This window comes from Theropithecus gelada, chromosome 19 (assembly GCF_003255815.1).
Source record: "Theropithecus gelada isolate Dixy chromosome 19, Tgel_1.0, whole genome shotgun sequence".
In the NCBI taxonomy this organism is placed as follows: domain Eukaryota; kingdom Metazoa; phylum Chordata; class Mammalia; order Primates; family Cercopithecidae; genus Theropithecus; species Theropithecus gelada.
The window spans coordinates 37877941-37904267 of record NC_037687.1 but is presented as its reverse complement, the minus strand read 5'-3'; the positions used below and the strand labels follow the sequence as shown (position 1 = coordinate 37904267).

General features: G+C 56.9%; 2 protein-coding genes across 4 annotated transcripts; both read right to left on the bottom strand.

Moving 5' to 3' along the window:
- Nucleotides 1-108: 108 nt before the first annotated feature.
- Nucleotides 109-13810, bottom strand: GSK3A (glycogen synthase kinase 3 alpha). The gene is made up of 11 exons (XM_025366235.1): nucleotides 12080-13810; nucleotides 9855-10042; nucleotides 6797-6880; nucleotides 6530-6640; nucleotides 4472-4602; nucleotides 4277-4383; nucleotides 3197-3294; nucleotides 3021-3116; nucleotides 2407-2593; nucleotides 1978-2070; nucleotides 109-792 (listed from the first exon to the last, which is right to left on the bottom strand). The coding sequence occupies exons 1-11, from the start codon at nucleotides 12360-12362 to the stop codon at nucleotides 719-721; spliced, it is 1452 nt and encodes a 483-aa protein (XP_025222020.1). The 5' UTR covers nucleotides 12363-13810; the 3' UTR covers nucleotides 109-718.
- Nucleotides 13811-17400: 3590 nt separating this feature from the next.
- ERF (ETS2 repressor factor) lies at nucleotides 17401-25028 on the bottom strand. 3 transcript variants are annotated; one of them, XM_025366222.1, is made up of 4 exons: nucleotides 24828-25028; nucleotides 20161-20395; nucleotides 19658-19773; nucleotides 17401-19569 (listed from the first exon to the last, which is right to left on the bottom strand). In XM_025366222.1, exons 1-4 carry the CDS (start codon nucleotides 24847-24849, stop codon nucleotides 18296-18298), a joined length of 1647 nt encoding a protein of 548 aa, XP_025222007.1. In that variant the 5' UTR covers nucleotides 24850-25028; the 3' UTR covers nucleotides 17401-18295. The 3 variants fall into 3 exon arrangements, with proteins under 3 accessions (XP_025222007.1, XP_025222008.1, XP_025222009.1); XM_025366223.1 differs by having other exon boundaries at nucleotides 24954-25014; XM_025366224.1 differs by lacking the exon at nucleotides 24828-25028 and adding an exon at nucleotides 23697-23746.
- Between the last annotated feature and the right edge of the window lie 1299 nt (nucleotides 25029-26327).

Sequence of the window (26327 nt, the reverse complement as noted above, 5' to 3'; positions counted from 1 at the left end):
GGGCCTTCAGACAGCCCTCTGCCTGAGATGCAGCTCACTCCTGTCCCAGAACAGTCCCCACCTGGGAGCCCCCACCACCTCAGTGGAAACAGGCAGCCAGACAGAAAGCAGGTTTTCATGCCAATAATTTATTGAACGGAGGTCTGTACACAGGCAAACCTTACTGTGGAAACTAAGACATCAGGAGCTCTCTCCACTCCCCTGGCCCTCCAGGGTGGGGTGAGGAGGGAGTAGACCTTGGGGGCAGAGGACAGGAGGGGAGTTACAGCTGTAGGAGGGGCGGGGCCAGGTTGGACGGTGCGAATCGACGTTTTCTTTAAGAAAAAAATTATAACAATCTATTTACACCCGGGGGCCAGGGAAGGGAAGGGGAGACAGGGACTGGGCTGGTTCTATTTACAAGGAACACAGGAGGGGAGGGGGTTTGAAGGAAGTGGAGGCCTGGGGGAGGGGAGGGGGCCAAGGGGGTAGGAGGTCCTCATCCCCCCAACACCCTGTCCTTCTCTTCCCTCCCCACAACCAGTTAAAATCCTCTTAAAAAGCCCACCACAGGGGTGAGGCTGGTGAGGGAGGGACTGGAGGTGGGGACAGGGACTCATTTACCTCTGCCCTCTAATCTAGGGGCCCAGCCAGGGCAGGAGCTTGATGGGCTATGGCCCCCCTTCCCAGCCCCTCTTGGGGCTCCCAGATGGAAGTGGAAGGGTGGTTGGTGGGGCCCTCAGGAGGAGTTAGTGAGGGTAGGTGTGGCATCGGTCGACTGCCAGTCTGAGCTGGTCGGAGTCTCAGTTAAAGCTGGAGGGAGGGAGGGAAGGAGCAGAGTTAGCCTTTGCCTTTCAGACACCCGTTCGCCCAACCCAAGAGCAGGAATTCTCTTGTCATAGATGCTGTGTTAAAAGTTACAAGCTGTTACTTTAGGTGAAGGGTTGCAAACTCAAGTAAGTGCTAAAGGGCCAGGATAGTAACTCAGTGACACACCAGAGTACCAGGCTCCATGTAACGGAGTGGCTGGGCTGGGCACAGTGGCTTATGCCTGTTATCCCAGCACTTTGGGAGGCCGAGGTGGGCAGATCACAAGGTCAGCAGTTCGAGATCAGCCTGGCCAACATGGTGAAACTCCATCTCTATTCAAAATACAAAAATAAGCCAGGCATGGTGGTGTGCGCTTGTAATCCCAGGTACTCGGGAGGCTGAGGCAGGAGAATCACTTGAACCCAGGAGGCAGAAGTTGCAGTGAGCCGAGATTGTGCCACTGCACTTCAGCCTGGGTGACAGAGCAAGACTCCATCTAAAAAATATAAAGGGCGCCCACTGTCTACTGTCAGTAGGATGGGCGGGCCCTCTGCTGCCCAATCTGGTTTTCTTCCCTGAGAGAAACAGGAAATCTGAATTTTTACACAAAATAGCCCAGTTTTTAAACCTGGGCAACATGACCAGGCACAGTGGCTCACGCCTGTAATCCCAGCACTTTGGAAGGCCAAGGCGGGAAAATAACCTGAAGTCAGGAGTTCGAGACCAGTCTGGCCAACATGGTGAAACCTCATCTCTAGTAAAAATACAAAAATTAGCCAGGCATAGTGGTGTGCGTCTGTAATCCCAGCTACTCGGAGGCTGAGGCAGGAGAATTGCCTGAGCCCAGGAGGCAGAGACTGCAGTGAGCCGAGATCGAGCCACTGCACTGCAGCCTGGGTGACAGTGAAACTCTATTGCAAAAAAAAAAAACCTGGGCAACACATTCAACTTTTTGTTTGTGTTCAGGCCAAACGCTATTTCTCTGGCTTTCCCATTGGCATTTAAACACAGAAGTACGCAAGAATGCCCTCTAAAGGTGGTCATTCACATGTTGTAAGACGTGCTTCCTAAGCCATCAAAATGTCAATGATTTAAAAATACATTCAGGAAACCCAGCGATTGAGCGAACAGCCCCACACTCCCCAAGCTGAGAGATACTTTAACCCCCAGCAGATGGCCCCCACTTACCTTGTGAGGACTGGGTGAGGGTGGTAGTGCCCGCTGGGGACCTCAAGTGAGGAGGGATGAGAATGGCATTGAGAGACGGTTGGATGGAGAGTTCTAGAAACACGACATACCAGTCAGGGTAGACTACAGCAGGGTTATGATGGGCACCAAATGGGAACCCAGCTATTAGAAAGGCCAGGTGTTTGTGGACACCTCAGCCACAGACCTCTCTCAATGAAAAACCAGAAAAAGTTTAGCATGAGGCAGATCACAGTAGAGCACGACAAGCAGGTCCGGTTCCCCCTGAATCTGGGAGTCATCTTTCCTGAGCCCCAGGCCTGCCTTGTACCCTGCCCTTAGCTCCCCACTCCTGCTTCAACACCAAGCTCTTCGCAATCTGGCTGCCCCCTGACCCCGCCCCACTCCCCAGATCCCAGACTATGCCCTCACCACCAGCACTGAAGTTGAAGAGAGGGGGAAGTGGGCGGTTGTTAGGGAGCTGAGTTCCCAGACATCGCAGTTCATCAAAGAAGCTGTGCGCGCAGGCCTCTAGTGGGGAGAGCCTTGAGGACGGTGTGTACTCCAGCAGGCTAGAGCACAGCGCGATGGCCTCTGGCGGCGTTCGAGATTTGAACACCTGGGGGATGGGGGCAGGGGTCATGAGAGTGAGATGCCCTGGGCATTGGCATACTCCTATTATCTCACTGCCACAGTGCCTGCAGCAAGTTATGACTGGCTGCTTCCCACACCCCCACCTTCCAAATGAAGAAATTAAGGCCCAACCACTAAGGAGAGGTCAGTTTGTATCGGGTAAGCAGCCAGCCCAGGTCTGGGACCATATGAGCCCTGCTGACCCTCCATAAAAACTGGAATCTTGAATTTACTTGTGGGTTTTCAACTTTTAAAATGCCATAAACTTTGAAATCGGATGGAAGTTACTGATCCCTGGATAACTCTTCAAATCCTCCCAAGCCATGATTCTGAGGCCAGGTCCACAGAACAGTTGACCTCCAAAGGGGACCAGCTCTCAGCCATACTGCCCTGAGCCCCTAGTCCTGCCCCACCTTTGTCCAGGGGTGAGCTTTAATCTGAGGGAACTTGAACTCCGTGTAGTTGGGGTTCATCTCTCGGATTTGTTCCCGGGTTGGTGTTCCCAGCACCTGTAAAGAGAGGGGGGGTTCTGAGACAAGGGCCCCATCCCTCAGCCCCACCACCTGCCCAACCCGGCCCCGCCCCTCACCTTGATGATCTCCACCAGCTGGTCCACCCCACTGTCCCCAGGGAAGATGGGCTGGCCCAGGAGGAGCTCCGCCAGTACGCAGCCAGCTGACCAAACATCTAAGGGGAAATGGGGGCAGCGTCAGGGCTAGACGAGTAGGGCCACCAACCTCCCAGTGCTTTTATTCTTCATGGCCATCCTAAGAGTGTCAGGAGCCCTGTTTTCTCAAAGACGAAGCACCTGTCCCAAGGACACATGCAGCTTAGAAACATGGGCCTAACCTTGACCCTGCAGGTCTGCAAGCCTTTGCTCCACTCTCTAGTATAGGTGTGTTTCCAGCCCTCAGTTCCTCTCTCTGCTAAGGACCTCAATGAGCTCGCTCTCTCCCACTAGCCTTGGACGACAGACCAAACTAGGCCCAAACCTGCCAACAGGCACCCATGTTCTTTGGGCCACAGGAAGGTACAGCCTTAAATCCTGGACTGCCTTCCTCTTGTTCCAACCTCTATCCTGCCCATGAGAAGAGCTGCAGCCTGGCAGTCTCACTCCTCCCTGCTTTGTACCTTGACCCCCCACAGCACGAGTTCATACCTAAGGACTCCACAGTTTGTCACGCTGCTGTGGAAGGTACCCTTTCAAACTCTTTCATGCCCATTCCCTCAATTCAGGCTTCCCCTCATGCCTGGAAAATGGCAGTTGTCCCCACAAACGGAAGGACACAGAGGCCCTGGGAGCAAGTTGCACCTTCATGGTGGCAAAGCCTTGCTTCCTGGTTCCCCCAAGGTCTCTGGCAGCCCTTCCCCCTAGCTGAGAACAGAAGGCTGACAGGGAGGTTCCAGAGCTGGTATGGACTCTGGAGTCAGGTCAGCTTTCAAATCCCAGCCCTGCCCAGTCCCAGTGGTGCCAGTGCAGGCAGGCAGCCTCACAGCTCTAAGCTCATCTGTAAAATGAGCATTCAACAGCATCAGCCTCCTAAGTTTGTGAGGACTGGATACAAGAACAAAAGTTAAGCTTTCATCACCAAGCTTGGCATACAGTGCACAGAAAACTCCGAAATTTCCCAGATTGCCACTCCCCCCACCCCCCTCCCATAACTCTGACCGATGGATGAGGTGTAATCAGTGGCTCCAAAGATGAGCTCTGGGGCCCGGTAGTAGCGAGAACAGATGTAGGAGACATTGGGCTCCCCTCGGACCAACTGCTTCGCACTGTGGGAAAAGATGGGCAGGGGTAAACACGGGGCAAGGGCTGGGGTCCCCCCTGCCTCTTCAGCCACTCAAAACGCCCCAGGCCCACCTGCCAAAATCGCAGAGCTTGAGGACAGCAGTGTCAGGGTCCACCAGCAGGTTCTGGGGCTTGATGTCACGGTGACACACGCCCTGGGAGTGGATGTAGGCCAAGCTGCGGAAGAGCTGGTACATGTACACCTGGGGCAGGCACAGGACAGCAGAACTTTAGCCCAGCTTTCCCCATACAGCACCACTACCCCACCAGCTTGGCCTGAAGAGCCCTTCCAGGCCCACTCTCCCTGGTGCCACCACAGCTTTGGGGAAACCCGTTTGAAACCCTTGGTTCTCTTAGTGTGCACCACAGTCAGTTGGAGGACTTGTTAAAACAGGGACTACTGGCCGGGCGTGGTGGCTCACGCCTATAATCGCAGCACTTTGGGAGGCCGAGACCAGCCTGGCCAACATGTTGAGACCCCGTCTCTACTAAAAATACAAAAATTAGCCAGGCGTGGTGGTGCACGCCTGTAATCCCAGCTACTTGGGAGGCTGAGGCAAGAGAATCACTTGAACTCAGGGGGCAGAGGTTCCAGTGAGCTGAGATCACGCCACTGCACTCCAGCCTGGGTGACAGAGTGAGACCCTGTCTCAAAAAACAAAAACACAGGGACTGCTGGGCCCCATTCTCAAGAGTTTCTGGTCAGTGAGTTCTGAATCAGGCATTTGCAACAAGCTCTCCAGCACTGATGCTGGTCCCCGGACCACACTCTGAGAACCACTGCTTTAATCACAACCCTTGGCAGAAGCCTGAAGAGTAAGATATGTCGGGAGGTTGTCATAAAACAGGCTAGGGAGCCAGGCACTCAGCTTCCCCCTCACCAAAACCACTGGCTCCTTAATCCGACAATCAAAGCCACCCCTGAGCCTGCCCCCTCGTCAGCTCCATTTTCCTGCCACTCTCCCTCCCACTGACTAGAACAGAAGTACCATGAGAGCAGGATTTTGAGTTTCAGTCACTGCTGCATCCCCCAGGGCCTAGACAGACCAGGGCCTGACAGGGCTGCTTTCTAGACCCCCTTCCCTTTATTCCACTTCCCCTCGGCCAAAGATGCCGCTCCCTTGCCCTGTGCTTGGTCTCCTCCAGGAAGCCTTCCTTGATCCTTCTCACCCACACACCAGGCTGGGTGCTTCCTCCATTTCCAGAATTCCCTGTGTTCCTTCTAGTATGGCAGCAGCTAGTTCATTTAATAGTTTTCTGTGATGATGCCTGTCTACCCTACCAAACTGAGAGCTCTTCAAGGGCAAGACCTGCGTTGCAGTCAGTGGTGCGTCTGGAATTCCTCAGCCCTGGGCCCCGTGTGCAGACAGCCACAGGACAGATTGGCCAAACCAGAGAGCTCCCCTCCTGGGAGGTGAGGTCCAACAGCCACAACCACTGGTAGAGCCCACATCGGCTCACCCAGGCTTGGGTACGTAAAGCCAGCAGAAGCAGCAGCTGGGCCCCAAGTGACCTCCAGCAAACAAACCCACCCCCCTCCTTCCAATGCAGTAGGCTGCTCCAGCTTGTTTGCCACATCATCCCTGGGCTGCAATCATACATTCATTCATTCATTCATTCATTCATTCATTCAAACACCTCCTGAAGGTCTGTAACACCCAGGGCACGGCAGCAGGCACTGGGGAATGAGCCTGCACAGATGATGGACGGAGATGCATTCCTGGCTGTGTGGATGCTAACCTTCCTCCAACCCTAACTCCTTCCCACCTACCCCCAACCAAGGCTCTAAAGGCCCGAACTCTGGCCTCAGCAGCTTCCTGTGCAGTCCTGGTCCCCACCACCCCCTTATCCTGAGCTAACTCCAACATCTCTGGTGCCACTGGACTCCCTATATGGACCTAAGCAAGTACCTGGCAGCCTCCGCAGCCCCAGGTCACGCTGCCTTCCTGATTCAGTTAGGCCTTGCCTGCCTTGGCCCTCCCCTGTGTCAGGCAAGCTCCATCTCTGGGGGTCATGGGGCCTCCGAAAACCAACACAAACTTGGCAGATGAGGGATCCCATAAAAGGTGGGAGGCTCCAGAGCCCCTGGCTTTCTGGGTCTGGGTCCCAGCAGCCTGCCTGCCAGCATACCTTGACATAGAGGATAGGGATGGTCAACTTGGCCTTGGTGAAGTGGCGGGCCACCCGGTACACTGTCTCGGGCACATATTCCAGCACCAGATTTAGGTAAAGCTCATCTTTCTGCAGGGAGCAAAGGAGAGGCGTGAGGCACTGTGAGAAGAGTGAGGAAGGGGGAAGGAAGGTGTGCAGGGAGCAGTGGGGGAAAGGCAGGTGGGCAAGAAAATGGCTGGAGTCGAGGTGGAGCAACAAACCACCACCACCACCTCGAGGTCTCACCTTCTCCCCACTGGAGTAGAAAAAGTATCTCAGCCTCACAATATTGCAGTGGTCCAGCTTACGCATGATCTGCAGCTCTCGGTTCTTGAGGGCAAAGGGAGAGAGTCTCAGTATACGACCAACTCTCTCGGCTGCCCCTCCCTACTCACTCCCCACAACAGCCAGGCAGCTACTCCCTGTGTGCCAGCTCCAGGGTCCCCTGGGGTATCCCCCAATTCCTTGTCTCCAGACTACTCTCCTCCCACACGAGCTGGAAGCCTACGGGTTAAACCCAGGCCACAGATATGTTTTCTTCACCCCAATTTTTTTTTTTCTTTGAGACAGAGTCTTGCTCTGTTGCCAGGCTGGCATGCAGTGGCTCGATATCGGCTCACTGCAACCTCTGCCTCCCTGGTTCAAGCGATTCTCCTGCCTCGGCCTTCCAAGTAACTGGGATTACAGGCATGCGCCACCACGCCCAGCTAATTTTTGTATTTTTAGTAGAGATGGGGTTTCACCACGGTGGCCTGGATGGCCTCGATCTCCTGACCTCGTGATCCACCCACCTCGGCCTCCCAAAGTGCTGGGATTACAGGCATGAGGCACCGCGCCAAGCCACCCTACTTTAAAAATAAAAAATAAAAAAAATTCAACTTATTGCTGAAATGTAAAAATCAAATGACACCTTCTGATTTTTTTCTCCAAAAGAAAGTTTTAAAAAGGATAAGCCGGGGCTGGGCACAGTGGCTCACGCCTGTAATCTCAGCACTTAGGGAGGCTGAGGCGGGCAGATCACGAGGTCAGGAGATCGAGACCATCCTGGTTAACACGGTGAAACCCTGTCTCTACTAAAAATACAAAAAAAATTAGCCAGGCATGGTGGCAGGCGCCTGTAGTCCCAGCTACTCGGGAGGCTGAGGCAGAAGAATGGCGTGAACCTAGGAGGCGGAGCTTGCAGTGAACAGAGATCGTGCTACTGCACTCCAGCCTGGGCAACAGAGACTCCGTCTCAAAATAATAATAATAAAATTAAAAGGATAATATAAAATTTTTTTTTTTTTTTTTTTGAAGAACCTGGCTATGTTAGCCAGGATGGTTTTGAACTCCTGGCCTCAAGCAATCCTCCTGCCTCAGCCAATCAGTTTAAGGATTACAGGCGTCAGCTACCACACCCAGCCTTAAAATAAAAATAAATAAATAAATAAATAAATAAATAAATAAATAAAAACAGCTGGGCTCACACCTGTAATCCCAGCACTTTGGGAGGCCAAGGCAGGGGAATCACTTGAGGCCAGGAGTTTGAGACCAACCTGGTCAACATGGCAAAACCCTATCTCTACTAAAAACACAAAAAAATTAGCTGGGCATGATGGTGCATGCCTGTAATTGCAACTACTTAGGTGGATGAGATATGAGAATTGCTTGAACCCAGGAGGCAGAGGTTGCAGTGAGCCGAGATCACACCACTGCACTCCAGCCTTGGTGACAGAACAAGATTCTGACTTAAAAAAAAAAAAAAAAAAAAAAAAGAGACCATCCTGGCTAACATGGTGAAACCCCATCTCTACTAGAAATACAAAAAATTAGCCGATAGTGGTGGCACACGCCTGTAGTCCCAGCTACTTGGGAGGCTGAGGTAGAAGAATCGCTTGAACCCAGGAGGCAGAGGTTGCAGTGACCCGAGATCGTGCCACCACGCTCCAGTCTGGGTGACAGCACAAGACTCCGTCTCAAAAAAAAAAAAAAAAAAAAAAAACGATTGCACATCTAAATCCAGTTTTTAGTTTGTCTTGAAAACTCAGGGCTGGGCACAGTGGCTCATGCCTACAATCTCAGCACTTTGGGAGGTCGAGGCAGGGGCAGATTACTTGAGGTCAGGAGTTCAACATCAGCCTGGCCAACATGGCAAAACCCTGTCTCTACTAAAAATAAAAAATTTTAAAAAAAATTAGCCGGGCGTAGTGGCCCACGCCTGCAATCCCAGCTACTCAGGTGGCTGAGGCACGAGAATCGCTTAAACCTGGGAGGCAGAGGTTGCAGCAGGCCAAGATCGTGCCACTGCACTCCAGCCTGGGCGACAGAGTAAGACTCCATCTCAAAAAAAAAAAAGAAAAACAAAAAATCAGGTGTGGGCATGTGAGGCTTGCCCCCTACCTAGCACAAGCAACAACAGACAGGTGGTGGCCATCCAGCTCACCCTGGTCCCATGGAAGCATCTGGATCCTTGAACTCTATCTAGGATCCCGAGTCCCAGACTCCAGGCATCGGACTCTTCCCAGAATGTGGTCTCATCATTCTTACCCATTCTCTATTCCTCTGTGAGGCCTAGGAACTCCCTGCCCCCACATCCCTCTCACTTCTGGAACTCAACTCCAATCAAATTCTGAAACCCTAGAGCTCCTCCTGCCCAAGGGCCCTCCCTGCCAAGACCCAGGCCCTGGTCTGGTTCCTTTCCAGTCTAGGCTCAGTTCTCCTACATCCAGACTAGCCTAAGCTCCAAATGCCAGGCCCTTAAACACTAATTATTCCTCAACTTCCACTTCCTCCACCTCCTTCTAGTTCCCTGAGCTTCTCCTAGCTCACGGGCACCTCCATTCCATCCTGCACTGGCCAAACACCTGGGGAGAGCGCGACTTCCGAACCCCCCGCGCTAGCTCTTCCAGGTCCCTTTCTCTTCTGGGAAGAAGTGTAACCAAATGGTTAAGGTAGGGTTTGGGAATCAGATTCTAGCCTTGCCTGGGGCACTTGCTCTATGACCTCAGGCAATCCTCTTACAGAGTTTGTTTCTCTGCTTAAGGTTAGCGTACACTTAGAATGGGTATAACCGCAGTATCTACCCTCAGAGAATCTTTATGTAAATTAAATAAGAATTTGCCTATAAAGCACTTACATTGAGCAAATGCCCAGTAAAAGCTCTGGGCTCTCCTGGGATCCACATTTCCCAACTCATTTCCTCTTTTCCCCACTTTCTCTTCTGGTCCATGGCTCTGAAACCTAAGCCTCCAGCTCTCTGGCTGGGGTTCTCCCACCAGTCACACCAAGTCCCCAAACCTCCCTGTCCCCATCCCACCCAAGCTACCTTGAACCTCTTGTCCTGGAGAACCTTCTTGATGGCGACCAGTTCCCTGGTCTCTGCCAGCCGTGCCTGGTACACGACCCCAAATGAGCCATTGCCAATCACTTTGATGTCTGTGTAAGCCACCTCTTGGGAGCGCTCTGGACCTTGGCCTAGAGTGGCTACCACTGTGGTCACCTTCCCGCTGTCACCTGGGGAACAAAGGGGATACACGATCCACTGACCCATCCTGTCTGCGCATCACCCCATCCTGGGGCTGTAGGAGGAAGGGAAATCTCTGCAGGAAGCTCGTTGGGGACCTCTTTGTTCCCTCCTCCTCTTTGAGGAAAGGTGGATGCTGGGACCTTCCCAGTGACTTTTCCCCTCTTCCTTTCTGGGAACCTTAAATCCTGCCCCGCCTCCACATGGGAGGATATTGATACCTAAATCTCTCTGCTTCAAGGGCTGGCAACCCCAAATTTCTACTTCTAGGAAGCAACAGATCACTGGTCGTCTTGGTACTGGGAGACATCAGATGTTGACTCCATCTACTCTGGATCTACTGCCCTCTGGCCCCTCCTATTTGGAGAAAGCTTGACCTGGCCTCTTCCACTTGAGGGAGCAGTAACCCTCAGGTACTCCTACTTCAGGAAAACACTAACCTATCTCACAGCCTAGAGGATACTGACCTCTAAGTCCTCCCCTGTAGAACTGGTAACTTCACTGGTTCTTGGTGACAGAAATGAATGTCCTCTCCTGCTGTATGTACCAGTGCCCTGACCCTCACTTTTTGGTACTTTGAGGTTAGAAAAAAACACTGACCTGACCTCTTCATCTGAGTGGTCCAGAGACCCAGACTCCTCCCCGTATGTGGGTGGTCCCTAATGGACAAGCACCAAATTATGAGAATGATGAACCTGACCTTTATTATCAAGGGGCTATTCCAGCCTCAGTCCTTTGAAGGAAAGCTATAATTTCCAATTCCCATTATTCAAATGGTAGCAAACCTTGGTGCCATTCTTAAAGGATAGTGACCCCTTTGAGTAACCGATGAACCAAATCCATTTTTTCTTTTTCTTTTCTTTTTTTTGAGACACAGTTTCGCTCTCGTTGCCCAGCTGGAGTGCAATGGCACGATCTCGCCTCACTGCAACCTCCGCCTGCTGGGTTCAAGCGATTCTCCTGCCTCAGCCTCCCGAGTAGCTGGGATTACAGGCGCCCGCCACCACGCCCAGCTAATTTTTTGTATTTTTAGTAAAGACAGGGTTCCACCAGTTGTCCAGGCTGGTCTCAAACAGAACCTCAGGTGATCCGCCTGCCTCAGCCTCCCAAAGTGCTGGGATTACAGGCGTGAGCCACCGCGCCCGGCCACCAAATCCATTTTGAGGGGCCAGTGGCATGTTCTTTCAGAGGGAGATAACCCTACATCACTATTTTTTTCAGAGCCAATGACACCATACCTTAGAACAATTATTAAACAAGTATAACCTTAGATCCATATTTTATAGGAAACTGTGACCTACCCTGCTCCATTCCATTTTTGTTAAAGGAGACACACCAAGCCATGTATTTTAAAACATGGACTATGGACTTGATTTGAAGGATATGCTGACTCCCAATGTCTTTAAGAAGCAGTAACTATTAATTCTCACCATTGGGGGTACAGCTCAACAATATTTAGGGTGGGTAATGATGCCAGGTCTTGGTTTTAATAGGGAAGGTGATCTGAGTACCAGGTTTGGCAAGCCTGGCCTTATTCTTTGGGGACACAACACAGTAACCTCAAAGCCCTGCTTCTAAGTGATATTCACTCCAAATCCCCATCTTCTGAAGGACAGCGAATGCAGATCCCTCTTTTTCGGGATTGGTCTTATTCTTGTTCTCTTAGGAGACAATAACCCTAAATCCCCATTTGCAAGCGACTGTGACCTCTGATCCAATATTATGAGTAGCAACGTCAGATACCTGTTCTTAAGGCTCAAGGACCCAAGATCTCAATAATGAAAGAACAGGGACTTGTAACCCCTGTTTCTTTGAGTGTTAGTAATTCTGATCCAAGAGTAATTCTGATCTCCAAGAGATGGTAACCCCAAGACCCCTTTTCCTGGGAGGAAGAGGGCTCAGATCCCCGATTTGGGGAGGCATAGTGACCTCTGGCTCCTACCTAAGCATATGAAAGAACCTGATGGATGTCTGAGGAGCTTTGGGAACCCTGATCACCACCCTACACGGGCGCCGCTAGTACTCACGGCCCAGCTTCACCCCGGGCGGCGGGAAGCTAGTGCCTGCGCCGGGGCCTCCGCTGCCTCCGCCGCCGCTGCCGCCGGGTCCACCCCCGGAGCTGGAGGCCCCGACGCCCCCACCCATGGCCCCGACAGATGCCTTTCCGCCGCCGGTGCCGCCTGGGCCGGAGGCCGAGCCTCCGGGGCCGCCGCCGCCGCCTCCGCCTCCGCCGCCTGGCTCCGCGAACGAGCTGGTCCGCGCCCTGCCCGAGCCCCCAGGGCCGCCTCCCGAAGGCCCGCCGCCGCTCATGGCGCCGAGCACAGGCCCAGGCCGCGGGGCTCGGGCTCCCCGGGCTGCCCCAGCCGCCGCCGCTGCCGCCGCCTCCCCCGGGCTCTGGCCTCTTCCAGGCCGCGCCGCTCGGGTTTGGGCTCCGGCTCCGGCCCAGCGCCCGCCGCGGGGCACGCCGGGAGATGCAGTCCGGCTGTCGTCCGCGCCGCCGTCACCGCCCTCGGCCCGCACAGAGAGCTCCGTGGCACGCCGGGAAATGAAGTCCACAAAAGCCTCAGAGTAGACCGCGGGAATGCCGGGTCGCGCTGTACGTCGGGAAATGGAGTCCAGGGTAATCTGTCTGCCGACGGTACGACGGGGAGCCCTGAAGTACTTCGGGAAGCAGAGAGCCTGATGCACGCTGGGAAACAGAGTCCACTCACTCAGTTTATTGGCTGTGTATGCGTCCCAGAGCCCGGTGCGCTCTGGGAAATTGAGTCGGCGCGCGTGAACCTGCGGATCTCGGGCCGTGAAGCAAGCCGGGAAATGGAGTCATCGCCACGCCCTCACCGCATTGCAGGTGTAAAGCGATTCTTAAAGCACGCCGGGAAATGGAGTCCCAGGTGGTTTCTTAAGTCCCAAGTGCATACTGCAATTCCGGAGGAGAGGAAATGGAGTAAATTTCGCGCTCCTCTTCCCAGGTACGCTAGGCCGCAGTCCCTGCCGGGAAGTGTAGTCAACACCAAGGCTTCAGTGCAGTTGCCACAGCGAGCCCTGGTGTGTTCTGGGAAATGGAGTTCAAGGCATCCTCTCCATTGACTGAGGGGGCGGGATCGCCCATGAGCTCCAAGCCTGCTGGGGAATAGTCCAGACCTGACCCTTTGTGAGGCCAGTTTGCGGAGGCTTGTCGGGAAGCGGAGTTCAATGGCCACCATCGGGGGCGTGGAGCGAAAGGTTAGAGACTGCAGTAGTTCCCTGGAGAGACTTAAAAGTGTTTCAGCCCCTCCTTCCTCGCCCCCAGGTTCTTCTTAAAGAAAGAGGCGAGGTCGATCAAGGACTGCTGGAAAATGGAGCCAAGCACCTTTAAGTTCCAGGTGACCATAGATCAAGAAAGAAAAAATGTCCCCTCTCTAACCGCAACTCTGCAAAGAATTCGGGAAACAAAGTTCCCGGCGGTTTCTCCGAACACTAACTAGTCTTCGGATACAGTCTAGCTTTTCCTAGCAATGTGGTTCGCACCAGGAAGCTGAATGGAGCATTAAAAAGACGGAAATAGAATTTCTGGGCCGGGCGCGGTGGCTCAGGCTGGGTGCCGGTGGCTCACGCCTGTGATCCCACCACTTTCGGAGGCCGAGGCGGGCGGATCACCTGGGGTCAGGAGTTCGAGACCAGCCTGGCCAACATGGCGAAACCCCGTCTCTACTAAAAGTACAAAAATTAGCTGGGCGTGGTGGCGGGCGCCTGTAATCCCAGCTATTCAGGAGGCTGAGGCAAGAGAATCGCTCGAACCCGGGAGGCGGAGGTTGCAGTGAGCCGAGATCGCGCCACTGCACTCCAGCCTGGGCGACAAGAGTGAGACTACGTCTCAAAAAAAAAAAAAAAATTATGTCTTGAACCCCCATTCAGTTTTCAGATTTTGCTTTATTTGAGACAGGGTCTCGCTCTGTCGCCCAGGCTGGAGGGCAGTGGCACTGCAGCCTCGAACTCCCAGGCTCAAGCAATCCCCCCCACCTAAGCCTCCCATGTAGGTGGGACTACAGGCGTGCACCATCACGCCCTGCTAATTTGGTGTGGTTTGGTTTCTTTTGCGGGGTGGGGGTAGGGTGGAGGGCTTCTCCATGTTGCCCAGGCTGGTCTCCAACTCCAGGGCTCAAGCGATTCTACCTCAGCCTCCAACGTGCTGGTATATCAGGCTTGAGCCACGGCACCGGGCCTCCCACTCTGTGTTTTGCGTCCTCCGTTTCCTAAATTACAGGATCCCGGAAAGCCAAAAATAAGGAGGCCAGCTGCAAAGAGTAGCCTCAGGTTTTGTGTACTCAGTGAGTCGTCCTATTTATCGATTAATACCCGAAAGAGAGTAGCCCCCAAAGGGCGCTGGGAAACAGTTCCTGTGTGTGTGGTTGTCTCTTCCTCCCCCGGAAATGCTTAGAAGTAGAATGAAAGCTTTCTTAGCCCCTCCCGCCTCCTGGAATGGTGGGAAATGGAGTCTCTGGACTTCATGTTAATCCGAGCTTGTGTTTATACTAACTGTCCTGTCCTTTCTGAAACCAGAAGAAAGTCCTGTCCACTCAGTTTGTTACTGACTGCAATTCCCCGCGGACACAACCGCAGGTGATGATAGCGACAAAGCCTGTGGAGACTACATTACCCAGAAGGCAAAGTGCGGACACACTTCCGTTCCCTTCACTTAGCAGGCAGCTGCACCACGCGCAGCTCGGCGCGGGCGTTTCTGGGAGTTGTAGTTTCCTAGCCAAACGGTGCCTGCTGCCGTCTGATGGCAGCTCTGAGTCAAAAAGTAAAAATTTGAGTCAGGCCCCTTGACCTAGGGATTCCAACACCGGACCAGGACGGCTCAAAAGGACGGCGACGTGGGGCGGAATAGAGTGGGTTACTTAACCGCCAGAACCCGTGGGGCATGCGCCGGTGCGTGTGGGCAACCGCCACGAGGGGACTGGGGTCCATGGGAGTTTGAGGGTGACGGTCTGAAATCTATCAGGATGTTTGTAGAGGGTGAGAATGTTCATAGAGGGATGTTAGGAAGGGTTGTAAACGTCTGAGAGAGGCCTGGTGTCTAGAAGGGCTAAGAGGAGTCCGTGGAGCGGTGAAGGGGTCTTTGATGAGCTTAATGACCTGAGGCTAATTTACTGGGGACCAGTGGAGAAGCCTGAGGGGACTTAGGGTGTCTGCTAGAAGTTCTATGGATGGCTGGGTGCGGTGGCTTACGCCTGTAATCCTAGCACTTTGTGAGGTCAAGGTGGCGGATCACTTGAGGTCAGTCAGAAGTTCGAGACCCGCCTGGCCAACATGGAGGAAACCCCATCTCTACTAAAAACACAAAAAAATTAGCTAGGTGTGGTGGTGCAGGTCTGTCATCCCAGCTACTTGGGAAGCTGAGGCACGAGAATCACTTGAACCCGTGTGGCTGAGGTTGCAGTGAGCTGAGATTGCACCACTGCACTCCACCCTGAGCAGGAGTGAGACTATTTTGGGAAAGAAAAAAAAAAAAAAAGGTCTATGAGAGACGGAAATTACTGGTGACCAAGGGGATCTCTGAGCAACGTGAAGGGGTGAGGGATGGTTGAGAAGCATCAGGAAGGGAATTTGAGAGTCTGTGGAGGTACTGGGGCTACAGGTACAAAGTGGGGAAGTCTCTGATGAGATTAATTAATATGTGAAGTGCCTTGAGAGCATCCGTAAAGGGCTTTCTACTTGGAAGCAAGGATCTCAGAGGATATGGATGGGAACAAGGGTGTCTTCTTGCAGGAACATTTCAAGCCAGCTAATAGATTTAGGTGGGTGATTAAAGGTTAGAGAGCCACTGGAGTTTAAGGCCAAATGCCACCTGTGATATCCTACACAGCCAGAATCTGGGGCAACTAGTCTGGTAGGGCTGTGGTCTGACCTGGACAGCACTTAGGGAGCTGAGCTGAGCACTGACGATTCCATATTAGATGTGGTTAGAGGTGCTTTGAAGGCACTGGGCTTAGAGGCTGAGGCCAGTAGTTAGGGTCCTCTCCTCCCGAAAGACAACATCCCCATCTCCATCACCCCACCACCAACTCAGCTGCAACTATGTTGCCAGGAGACATGTCTCATCCCAGCTTCCAGAAATAGCCCAGTGGCCCCCACCCCAGGGAATGACTTACATCACCCAGGAGAGGGAGCAGTTTCCCGCAGGCCGCCTCAGGAGCCTCGGTTTCCTGCCAGTATCCTAGCCCTGGATCCTCTCTTCCCTGCCAACCGACATCATCTGGGACCACCCACCCTGGCTGGCATGAAATGAGGTGCGAGTGGGTAGCAGTTGCCAGTCAACGTTCCTTCCCCCTCAGGGTTGCGCAGGGTGGAGTTTCATGGTGAAGCCAGTCCAACAAGCCCTCAATTGCCACTCCATCTCTTAGCAGCTGTGTGGCCTTGGGGAAGCCCCTTCCCCTTTCTGGGCCTCAGGCACCTCACCTGCGAGAAAGAGACAGGACTTGTCTCTAAAGGCACTTCCAGCCTGGATTATTCCTCCTAATTCTTTCATCCCTGATTCGAGCTCTCCAATCTCAGCTTCTAGCTTTATGAGCTCATCTCAAATCCTCTGATCCTGAAAGCCTGATCTGGATCCAACTATCTTGGTGTTAGGAAGGAAAACTCAGTTGTTGAAAGAACGTGGGCTTTGAAGTCCTGGCTCAGCCACAGGGCCCTGGGCAAGTCACTTAGCAGCACTGGTTGCCCCTACCTTACTGGATAATGAAAGAGCTACAACATTGCAGCTCATAAGTATTGGACACACAGTAGGTCAACAGCATTGATGACTAGTGAGCCAGTCCCCTGGCTGTGTGCTGGCTGGGGGTGTTCCCATGGCTGGACCAGAAGATCTCCAAGTTACCTTGCAAGGTAACTTGCAGGCTGTTCTGTTCTCCAAAGGGCTCCCGGCTGAACTCAGAGCAACAAGAGAAGGGTGTGGGCAGGGTGTGAGGGGCAGTGCAAAAGGGAGCTGGGGACCTGGGGTGTGGGAAGAATTCACAGCCACAAGTGGGAAGGCATCCAGGCAATCAGAAGAGCAAGGGCAGTGGGATTGTGGCGAAAAACAGTGGGAAGAGCTTTCAAGGACAAGGTTCCCATGGAACAGAGGGGCAGTCAGATGAAGCTGGTGCATGCCCGAGACCACTATCATCAAACTCTGGGACTTAAGTGCCTCTGAGGTCAAGACAGTTTCCCAGGCCTGGATTTGGCCCATTCTGATTAGGGTTAGGCCCTCTATACCGATCTGGCCACAGACCCACTGGCAGCCAGGCTGGGGCCCCTCCTTCAGAATCAAACAAAAGCTGTGGCCCTCAGGGGGCTGCACCCAGCACCTAGGACATTGATCACCACATCCAAAGGTCCAAAGTTTTATTGTTTTGAATACATTCTCCAGCGGCCCCTCTACTACCCCCACCCTCAGTCCCCAATACAGAATAAGGCTTGACCACAGCCCCCCACCCCACTCCAGAGGCCCCAGCTGGGAGGCAGAGGAAGCTTCCAGTTTGGTTTCAGGGTACCCCCTTCCCATCCCCCCACCCGCCTGCCCATGGGCCAGTCCTAGGAGCAGCTGGGGGTGAAGGGGTTGGACTGGTGCTGGGGTGGGGAGTGGGAGAGGGATAGCAGGCACTTGTAGAGATCTGTGGCCCATGGGCGGCACCCCTCACCCTCCTCCGCCCCCCACCCCCCAACACATGGAATTTTTGGTTCGTTATAAAATTGTCCCTCCCTCCCCTGCTGTGACCTTGTGGGGTATGAGAAACCTAGGCACTCATGGCCCCCTGGAGGGGCAGGGCAGGCAGGGCTGGGGCTGAGAAGGGCTGGGAGTGGGGCAGAGTAGGTGGGTCAGAGGGGTACAAGAGGCAGAGAACAGGGAGGGAGACAAGGCTTTACTTCCTAAGCGATTGTAATAAAAAAGTTCCTGGGTGTTAAGGCCAAAGCCTCAATTCAAATATAAATTCCCCAGAATGGAGGTGGCCCCCTTAACTTCCCCCTCCCTCCCCGCTACCACCACTTTGCCCAGAGCTTAGAAACCCACAGAGACAGGGAACAGCCCCTAGCCCTGGGCACCCACCCACCCCCACCATTTAAAAAAAAGAAATTAAAGTTTTATACAAAATGTGGGGAGGGGAAAGGGAGGAGGCAGGGAAGAGACAAGAGAGCTGCCCTCACCTCCAGGGCACAGGGGGCTTAAGGCAGCAAAAGAAGCATGGGGGGTGGGGGGCACACGGGTCCCCTGCCCACAGCCCTCAGGAGTCTCGGTGCTCCAGGGAGAGCTGGGCCGTGGCATGCTGGAGGTCAGAGCTCACCCGCCTTGGGGTGAGGGGCCCCCCGGCCTCCCCAGGCCCCTCCCCACGCACCTTCTTGTCCTCGCCCTCATCCTCAAAGCCCCCAGCGGGGCCCCCACCCCCTTCCAGGCGACAGTCTTCACTCCAGCGCCGCTTAAAGCGTAGCTTGAGGGGCATGCACTGGGATGCCCCGGGTGCCTCGCCGGGCTCAGGCTTGGGGGGTGCAGGTGGGGCACGGGGTGTCTTGAACACCTCCCCGTCTTCCTCATCCTCATCACTGATGTCAGTCACCTCCACCTCCTCTGACTCGCCTTCCGAGATGGGCTCCACCTTGATCTGTGGTGGCGGGGGCGGTGGGGCTAGCGCCCCTGCCCCCTCTGCCAGCCCGCCTGCGCTGCCACCGCTCTGGTCAGCACCAGCTGGGGCCTTCTCCCCAGCTGCCCGCTGCCGGCGTCCAAGTGGGGGCGGCTGGAGCTTAAATTTGAATGGGGAGGAAGAAGAAGAAGAGGATGACGACGCCGAGGAGGGGACCGGTGGGGTCTCGGGTGCCATGGGCGGCAGCGGGCACTTGTCAGGGCGCTGGGGCTGGGGCACCACCAGCCCGGGGTAGTGCAGGAAGGCGCGGGGGCTGAGGTGGTAGTTGTAGACGCTTTGGGTGTGGGCCTGCAGGTACCGTTTCATGTCCTCGGGGCTGAAGGAGAAGTGGGAGCCTCCCCCTGAGCCGCTGGGCCCCCCGCCACCACTGGGGTACATCGGGCTCAGCGTGGGCGAGGGAGTGTAGGCCAGGTGGGTGGGCGTCATGGGCAGAGCCGGGGAGAGCTGAGGGGGCAGCAGGGATCCAGGCCCAGCCAGAGGCGACACAGGGAAGGGGCTGAGGGGTTCAGGGCCACCCCGAGACCGGGGATAGACACGGAAGACACCAGGGTCATGGGGCAGGCGGGCCAGCGGGGGCCCTCGGAAGGCACCCAGATCTGGAGGGCCAGGTGGTCGGGCCCGGGGATCCTCTCCCAGCGGTTCCTCCAGCTCTGATGTGCCATCACTACAGTCACTGACTGAACCTCGGCCCAGGCGGCGGGCCACCACAGCAGAAAAGAGGGAGGATGAGGATGAAGAGCAGGCCGGTGGTGAGCGGGGGTCCTCGGTGGGGGACAGCACCTCGGAGGGCGTCGAGGGAGGGAAGCGGAAGTGGCTACCGCCCGACGGCACTGGCGGGGCACTCTGGGGCACCGCACCCCCTGGCGGAAGGGAGACAGTGTCAAGGCCCCTGGCCTAGCCTGAAGGGGCACGCAGATCCCCTCCACACCAACCATCCCCGGTACTCACCAGCCAACCCCACATCAATGAAAGGGTAATTGACCAGCACCAGTTTGTTGAAATTGAACTTGTAGGTGAACCGTTTCCCCTTAGTCTTGTGCAGAATGCGCTTGTTATAGTAATAGCTGTGGGTACAGAAATGCCATTGGGAGGGTCAGGTATGTGGGATCCAGGTCTAGACTCCACACCTTAACACGCACTTAGGTGTGGCTCCCAAAGGCCAACTGAGGAATGTGGGCCACAGAAGACAAATCAAGTGCCCAGAGAGTGGGTACCAGCTCTCTCCTCACATGTAAGGCAAGACTAGAGGATCCACCGGTGACTGTATTCTCTCCTCAAGATACTTCTGCGTTACCAAGGGGCTCAGGGAAGGGCTGGGAGTGGCCCAAGGTCACACAGCTAGGATTTGGCAAAGCCAGGGGTCAGACCCAATGCTTGTTCCCACAGGGAAGGGGCTGTGCAACGGGTGGGGACAGTGCACATGTGCTCAGGGGTCCCCAGCCCGTCCTCACCGCAGGGCCCGGCTCAGCTTGTCGTAATTCATCTGGGGCTTGCACTTGCGGACGCCCCACAGCCGGGCCACCTCATCAGGGTCTTTGATGACGAATTCCCCGTAGTCCCCCTGCCAGGCGATGACGCCCTGGTACTCCTCCTTCCGTAGCAGCTCCAAGATAAAGTGCCACAGCTGGATCTGCCTCGAGCCAGGGGATGACTCTGGCTTGTAGGCCCAATCTGGGAAGGCAAACCCTGGGGACAGGAGGCAGGGAGTGGCCTGGGGTCAGGATGCCAAGTCCAGGGCTCTGGGTCCCATCCCAGGGTCCACCTCTGCCCTGCCTTCAACATAGGGAAATCTGTCTCACCTCAGTCAAGACCTGATTTAAGAGAAGACAGTGTGTGTCTGTCTGTCTGCATGTGAGGGGCTAGACAGGAGCTGGGGGGAGGGGAAGCTGGAGCCTGCTCCAGCGACACCGGGAGAAACAGGAAACCGTCGGCGGTGGGTCCCGGGGCCAGTGCCAGGGGGCCAGGCACCAAGCCAGGCTGGCAGGCAGGGCTGCCAGTGGGGGAGGGGCAGGAAGGGGCACACGTGGCCAGCCGGGTTGGGGTACACCCCCCCCAGCTTACCCCCACTCCCATTCACAGCCAGTTACACCACCCCAGCTACTCAGATCTCCTCCTTAGGAACATGCCCTGTCTCCTCCGAAGACCCAACAGAGCCCCTACTCCCACCCCAGGACCTGAGAGGAAGATTTTTTTTTTTTTTTTCTTAAAAGGACCAGGAGGGGTGGGGTGACTGGTTGCCGATGAGGTCAGCGCTTGCACACACAGAGGCTTCTGTCTTCCCTGGAGAGTGAAACCCAGACTGTCTGAGAGGCGCCCCCAAGCCCTGGACCCTCTGAGCTACACTGCCCTCCCCAGACCCAGGCATCCAGGCCCCACCTGGCTGGAGGGCCCAGCCCAGGCCTGGAGCTTGGGCAGGCACCCTGGAGCTGTCACCCTCTTCCCACTTCTGCCTTCTCATCCTCAGCTCCTTCCCTGCCCACCTGCCTGCCCGCCCCCAGCATTAACCTTGGGTAGAGGTTGGTGGTGGGCTGGCTGGTCTCTGGAGGGGGTGGGCAGCCTGGGGTGGGGGGTGGGGGGGCTGCGGTTGTTGTCATTTCCCAAACCCCCGGGTAATCAGGGGCCATCAATAATTCAGCACCAGGCAGCCGGTAATGGAGGGGTGGGAGGAGGGAAAGGGGAGGAAGGGAAGGACGGGGGAGGCAGGGCAGGGGCCCTGGTGCCACTAGAGAGAAGGCCAAGGTGGCTGGCTAGAGATGGGCGGCTCCCAAATCCAGTCAGGCTGCAGGGGTCAATCGCCTCCCTTGGCCCCAGCTCAAGCAGGTACCAACAAGACCTCCGGGCAACACATCCACCCTCAAAGACTCCACCCAAGTCTGGAATCCAACAAGGGATTCTTCCCCTTGGGAACCCAGGGAATCAGTAGTTCCTGCTCCCACAGGGACCACCCCCTCCAAATCCAGAGCTCACTGTCCCTCACAGGGACCCAGGCCCCCAACTCCCGCCCAGACTGGGCTGCAGTACCACATAATCCCCGAAGTCTCTGCCCCATTCGGATATATCCCAGCCTTCCACCGGCCCCTCAGGGTGCCAGGGATATGACCTCCGGCTGTTCACACACCAGTACCAACAGCCCCAGTTCCATTTAAAAGTGACAGCCTTTGACAACCCCTTCCAGGGACCCCAGAGCCCCATCGCTCTCTTGGGAATCTAGGTGTTCACCCCATTATCCTCACCCTTCTAGAGAGTCCAGATCACAAGGTCTCCTGCAAGGCCCAGGATCCTTTGGAACCCAAGTGACCAAGCCACCAGCTTCATGGACCCTCACATCCCCTCCAAAAAGCTCCCGGTCCTTCTCAGGGCACGAAGCTCCATGCTACTTCCACCTCAGCCCCAATTTGGCTCTAGACCCAGAAGGGGGGCTGAAGCCCCTGAGACATCAAATTGGGGGTGGGGGATGTACTGACTTCCACCCTCCCCCCAAAATTAAAGCCACCCTTCCCAGCCCACCCGCCCCAGCCTCCGTGTCCCGGTAACCAGGCAACGTGTGTGCAGCGACAGTCCTGGGAGCGGGGGAGCAGGAGGCTAAAAATAAACTTTGCAGAAGAGAGGGAGTGAAAGAGACTACACGCAACACAAAGGGAACTCGGAAAGGAGGTGGGGGGGCTCTGGAAAGGCCTCAAGCCGCATTCTGGGAGCTGTCCCAGGCCCCCTTGTTAAACCCCTTCCCTGAGCAACCCCTCCTCCAGGGCCTGGACCCTGGCTCCCACTTCTGGCAGGGACCCGTCCCCACTCCCAGGCCCACCCCAACGACGGCTTTCCTCATCGGACACAGCATACATGAGGGCCTGTTCCGGGCTGTGGTGGGGAGAATGAAGAGGGGGTGACGTCAGGGTGTCTCAATGGGGCTCTGTTCCCCAGGCCTTGGAGCCAGGAGCCAGGCACGGGCAAGGGGAGCATGTGTGAGTGTGCTGTGTATGCGTCCACGTGCTTAAAACAGGGAAACACCAGACCTGCATGAAGGCAGCTTGGGGGTGCGGGACCTCGGGAACATGGGGGCCAGTGAGGCAGGGAGAGAGCTGGCACATGGAGAGAGGGGTTCAGGAAACTGCGAGACAGGGTGCAGAAGTGGCAGCAGACAGACAGCAAGGGCTGGGATGGCGAGGTCCCAGAAGTACACCTGGGTCCTACAGAGGTAGGGTAGGGATTCTCCCAGACAAACTATGCAAGCCTGGGGGGACGAAACTCCCGGGCACCCCCCAACCTCACGTGACGGCCCAAACTTTTTTTAAGGGGGTCGGAAGGGAGGAGTGGTGGTAGAGGAAGAACATGCCGGCCTCCTGGGGGGCCCCACCACCTCCCCCACTCCAGGCGGCCCTCTATGGCGCCAGAGCCGGGAAGAAAACAGGAAGTGGGAAACAGTCACGGCAGAGGAGAGAGGGGCCGGGATGGAGGATTGGATGGAGGGGTGCGGAGCGGCAGGCTAGGAGGCAGACGGGAAAGATGCACCGATCGGAGGCCATTCCATGCCTCTCGCCCCTCCCCTCCCCCAGCTGGAGAACCCACACACTGTTCGGCCCCCAAACAGGGTTGGGGAAGCGACCTGCGGGTCCTATCAGGCCAAGGCCGGTAGCAGGCAGGGAAGATGAGGCGAGGTTGTCTGGGCGCCTCGGCCGCCTTCTCGGGCGAGGGGAGGCTCCTGCTGCCCCCAGGGCCCAGCGGCCCGGGAGCTAGTGGAAGCCGGGGGAGTGTGTGGGACGCACGTGACTGACCCTACCGCACCCCGCACCCCGGCCCCACCCCCAGGGCCCCTCCTCGGTCCGGGTCCCAATCCCCAGGCGCCGGAGCCCAGCTCGGAGCCCTTTAAGATTAAGCCGCCCCCACCCGCCGAGCAGGGGGATGGGGATGGGAATGGGGTAGGAATGGGGTGGGGATGGGGTGGGGTGGGGATGGGATGGGGTGGGGTGGGTGGGCCGGTCGGGGCACACACCCGCACACAGGAGCCCGAGCCGCCGCCGCCGCCGCCGCCGCCGGGGGAAGGAAACAAGTTTGAACAGCGGCGCCCGGCCCCCTTCCCCCTCCCCCGTCCCCGCCCCGGGCCGGATTCCGACGGGGTAGACGGGCAGGGGGCGGCTGGGACCCCTCCCCCTGCGCGCTTGGGCGCAAAGTCCAGCCCGCGCGAGCCCGGGGGCGGCGGGGGAGGGGAGGGGGAAAAGTCCGAGTGGGAGGGGGGTTAATCCCGCTGCCCCCCGCCCGCCGGCCGAGGGGGAGGGGAACCTTGGCCCCTTAAGGAGGAGCAAGTTGGCGGGGAAGAGAGGGGCGGAGGGAAGAGACGGCCCGCTGAAAGAGAAGAGGTGGATCCGGGAGGGGGGACGAGGGGGGAGTCTCTGCGTCTCCCCCCACCTTCCCCACCCTGCTCAACCCCGGGCCCCCGGTGGCGCGGGAGGAGGGTACCCAGGTCTCCCCGGAGCCACCTTAAAGCCGCGCGTTCTAAGGTCGGAAACAAAAAGTTCCTTTTTCGAACGTTCGGGCTGCGCTTTGGAACTTTGCGACTCGGCGAGGGCGGGGGAGCGAGGAGCCGACAGAGGCGGGCGGGGGAGGGGCGGCGCAGCCCGGACCCCGAGTCCCGGGCTCCCCACTCACGCCCTCCTCCTAGAGGCCATCCCGTATCCCCCGCTACCCTGGTGCAGGGCACGCGCCGCCGTGAAGGTCACCAACCGGACCGCGCAGCGCAGAACCAGGGATAGCGGGCCCGGTGGACGAACCCCCCCGCCCCGCACACGTCCCGGCCCCCAGAGTGCAACGTGACAAGAGCGGAGGGGAAGGACCCCGCCACCCCCGTGATCCCGGGAGTGGGGAGAGCCCGGCCTGCGGGGTCCCGGTACGGATACAGAACCAAGACCCGCAGCACCCACACCACTCCGCCCGGAGCTAGGAATCGGGGGTCCCAGGCAGCAACCCCGCTCGCGCCACGAGAAGCAACAGGTCTCGAGTGCCTGAGGGGTCCCCCAGAACTGGGGATCACTTGGGCTCCCCCGGACCCCTTCAGCCCCCCCAAAGTTTCTCCGTTCGGTTTCCCGGGGCAACAAGTCTCCCCCACACGTGTTGCCCCCGCCCCCACCTGTGTCCGCCGGGGTCTTCATGCTGGGGGGCCCGGGGCGAAGCGCCCCGACTCCGGGCCGCGGCTCCCGGCGCCCGCGTTGCCCCGTCCCGTCCCGCGCCCGTCGGGCCGCCCTTGCCGCCTCACCCGGCCTCGCCTCTCAGAGCCTCTCCCCTCCCCGCCGCCGCCTCCCGGGTTAATATCGCACTCCGGGGCCGGGACGCCCACGCCCCCCGGCCGGCGACGTCACCGCCGCGTCGCCATGGAGACACTGCGCCCGCCCCCTCCCCGCGCACTCACACACACGCTCGCCGGCGCGCAGCCACTGAGGACCGGCCGGCTCCGGGCTTAAAGGGGCCGCGCGGCGGGGGAGGGAGGAAGGAGGGGGCGGGGGTGGAATGGGGTCCCGCGGGTCATGACCGTAGTCCGAGGCTCCGAGTCTGCAGATAACTTAAGTCCTCCGCACTCGCTACCTGCTGCCCCTCCTCCTCTTCTGCCCGCTGCGGGCTCCAGAGTTTCTTTAGGGAGCCTGTATGGGAAAACGGGGGGCCCTTCCGAGGAAGCGGGGGGTCAGAAACTTTTGTGGGGAGGGGGCAGAATCTTCTCTGCAGAGGGACGGGGTCAGGACCTTAGAGGATGATCAAGACGACGGCCTTACCAGCTTGGTTTTACCCAGCCCCCCCACCCTGAGCCTGAATGGGGGCAGCTGTCCAGGGGTGGGGTGGAATGGGTGGGATGCATTTCCCAGAATCGGAAATGGGGAGGCGACTGTGCCCTCCGCTCCTGTGGGGATGGGGTCTTGGCCTTCCTGATAGCCCTAGTCCAGCTGGGGAGGAAGTGACCAGAGAGAATGCATTTGGAAGCCCCCACCACCACCGTCCCCAGGCTGCAGCTGTCCCGGGGACAGGGCTGGCGCCGGAGGTCCCCCCACCTCCACTACTAGGACCGGGGGTTCCGGAGGCGAGGCCAGGATACGAGGGGGCGACCAAAGTCTGAACAAATGTGCTCCCAAGGGGCACTGAGGGTCGCCAGGAGAGAGGAAGACAGGGCTTAAGATCGAAAGCCAGAGCGTAGGGAAGTGTTAAGTCTCCGTTCTCTGCCTCAGCCGGGAGGGAAGGATGAAGCCTGAGGCTCTGGGAAACAGGAAATCACAGTGCAGATCTGATGGAGCCCAGGAGCCGGCAGCAGGGTAGAGGCCAAATAGAAGCAATATTCACAGGCATAGCCTGGAAACAGGGTCTCAAAAAAGACTCTGAGGTTCCAAAGAAGGGCGTATGGGTGGCGGGCGGGAGTTGGGGGGGCTGGGTGGGGGACAAATCCAGAAGATGGGCGGGGAGACACATAAAAGTCACAGACAGGGAAGGCCTGCGGAGCTCAGGCTCCCGGTACCTAGGGCTTCAATCCCAGCCTCCTCGCTTGCGGGGTACCTAGTCCGCCTTAGACAGGTTCCTCACTAGTGCCTCAAAAAAAAAAATCTCAGGCCTCCTCCTTGGGGAGACCAAGGGCTCCAGGGAAGCTTTC

Excerpts from the sequence above, each read along its gene's own strand:
- GSK3A (XM_025366235.1), bottom strand. The coding sequence starts at position 12,362 with ATGAGCGGCGGCGGGCCTTCGGGAGGCGGCCCTGGGGGCTCGGGCAGG. Across the intron at positions 6,881-9,854 it reads TCCAGGACAAGAGGTTCAAG|AACCGAGAGCTGCAGATCAT; the intron begins GTAGCTTGGGTG and ends TTTGCCCTCAAG. Across the intron at positions 2,071-2,406 it reads CTTCAACTTCAGTGCTGGTG|AACTCTCCATCCAACCGTCT; the intron begins GTGAGGGCATAG and ends TCGTGTTTCTAG.
- ERF (XM_025366222.1), bottom strand. The coding sequence starts at position 24,849 with ATGAAGACCCCGGCGGACACAG. Across the intron at positions 19,774-20,160 it reads AAGCTGAGCCGGGCCCTGCG|CTATTACTATAACAAGCGCA; the intron begins GTGAGGACGGGC and ends CTGTACCCACAG. Across the intron at positions 19,570-19,657 it reads CATTGATGTGGGGTTGGCTG|GGGGTGCGGTGCCCCAGAGT; the intron begins GTGAGTACCGGG and ends CCCTTCCGCCAG.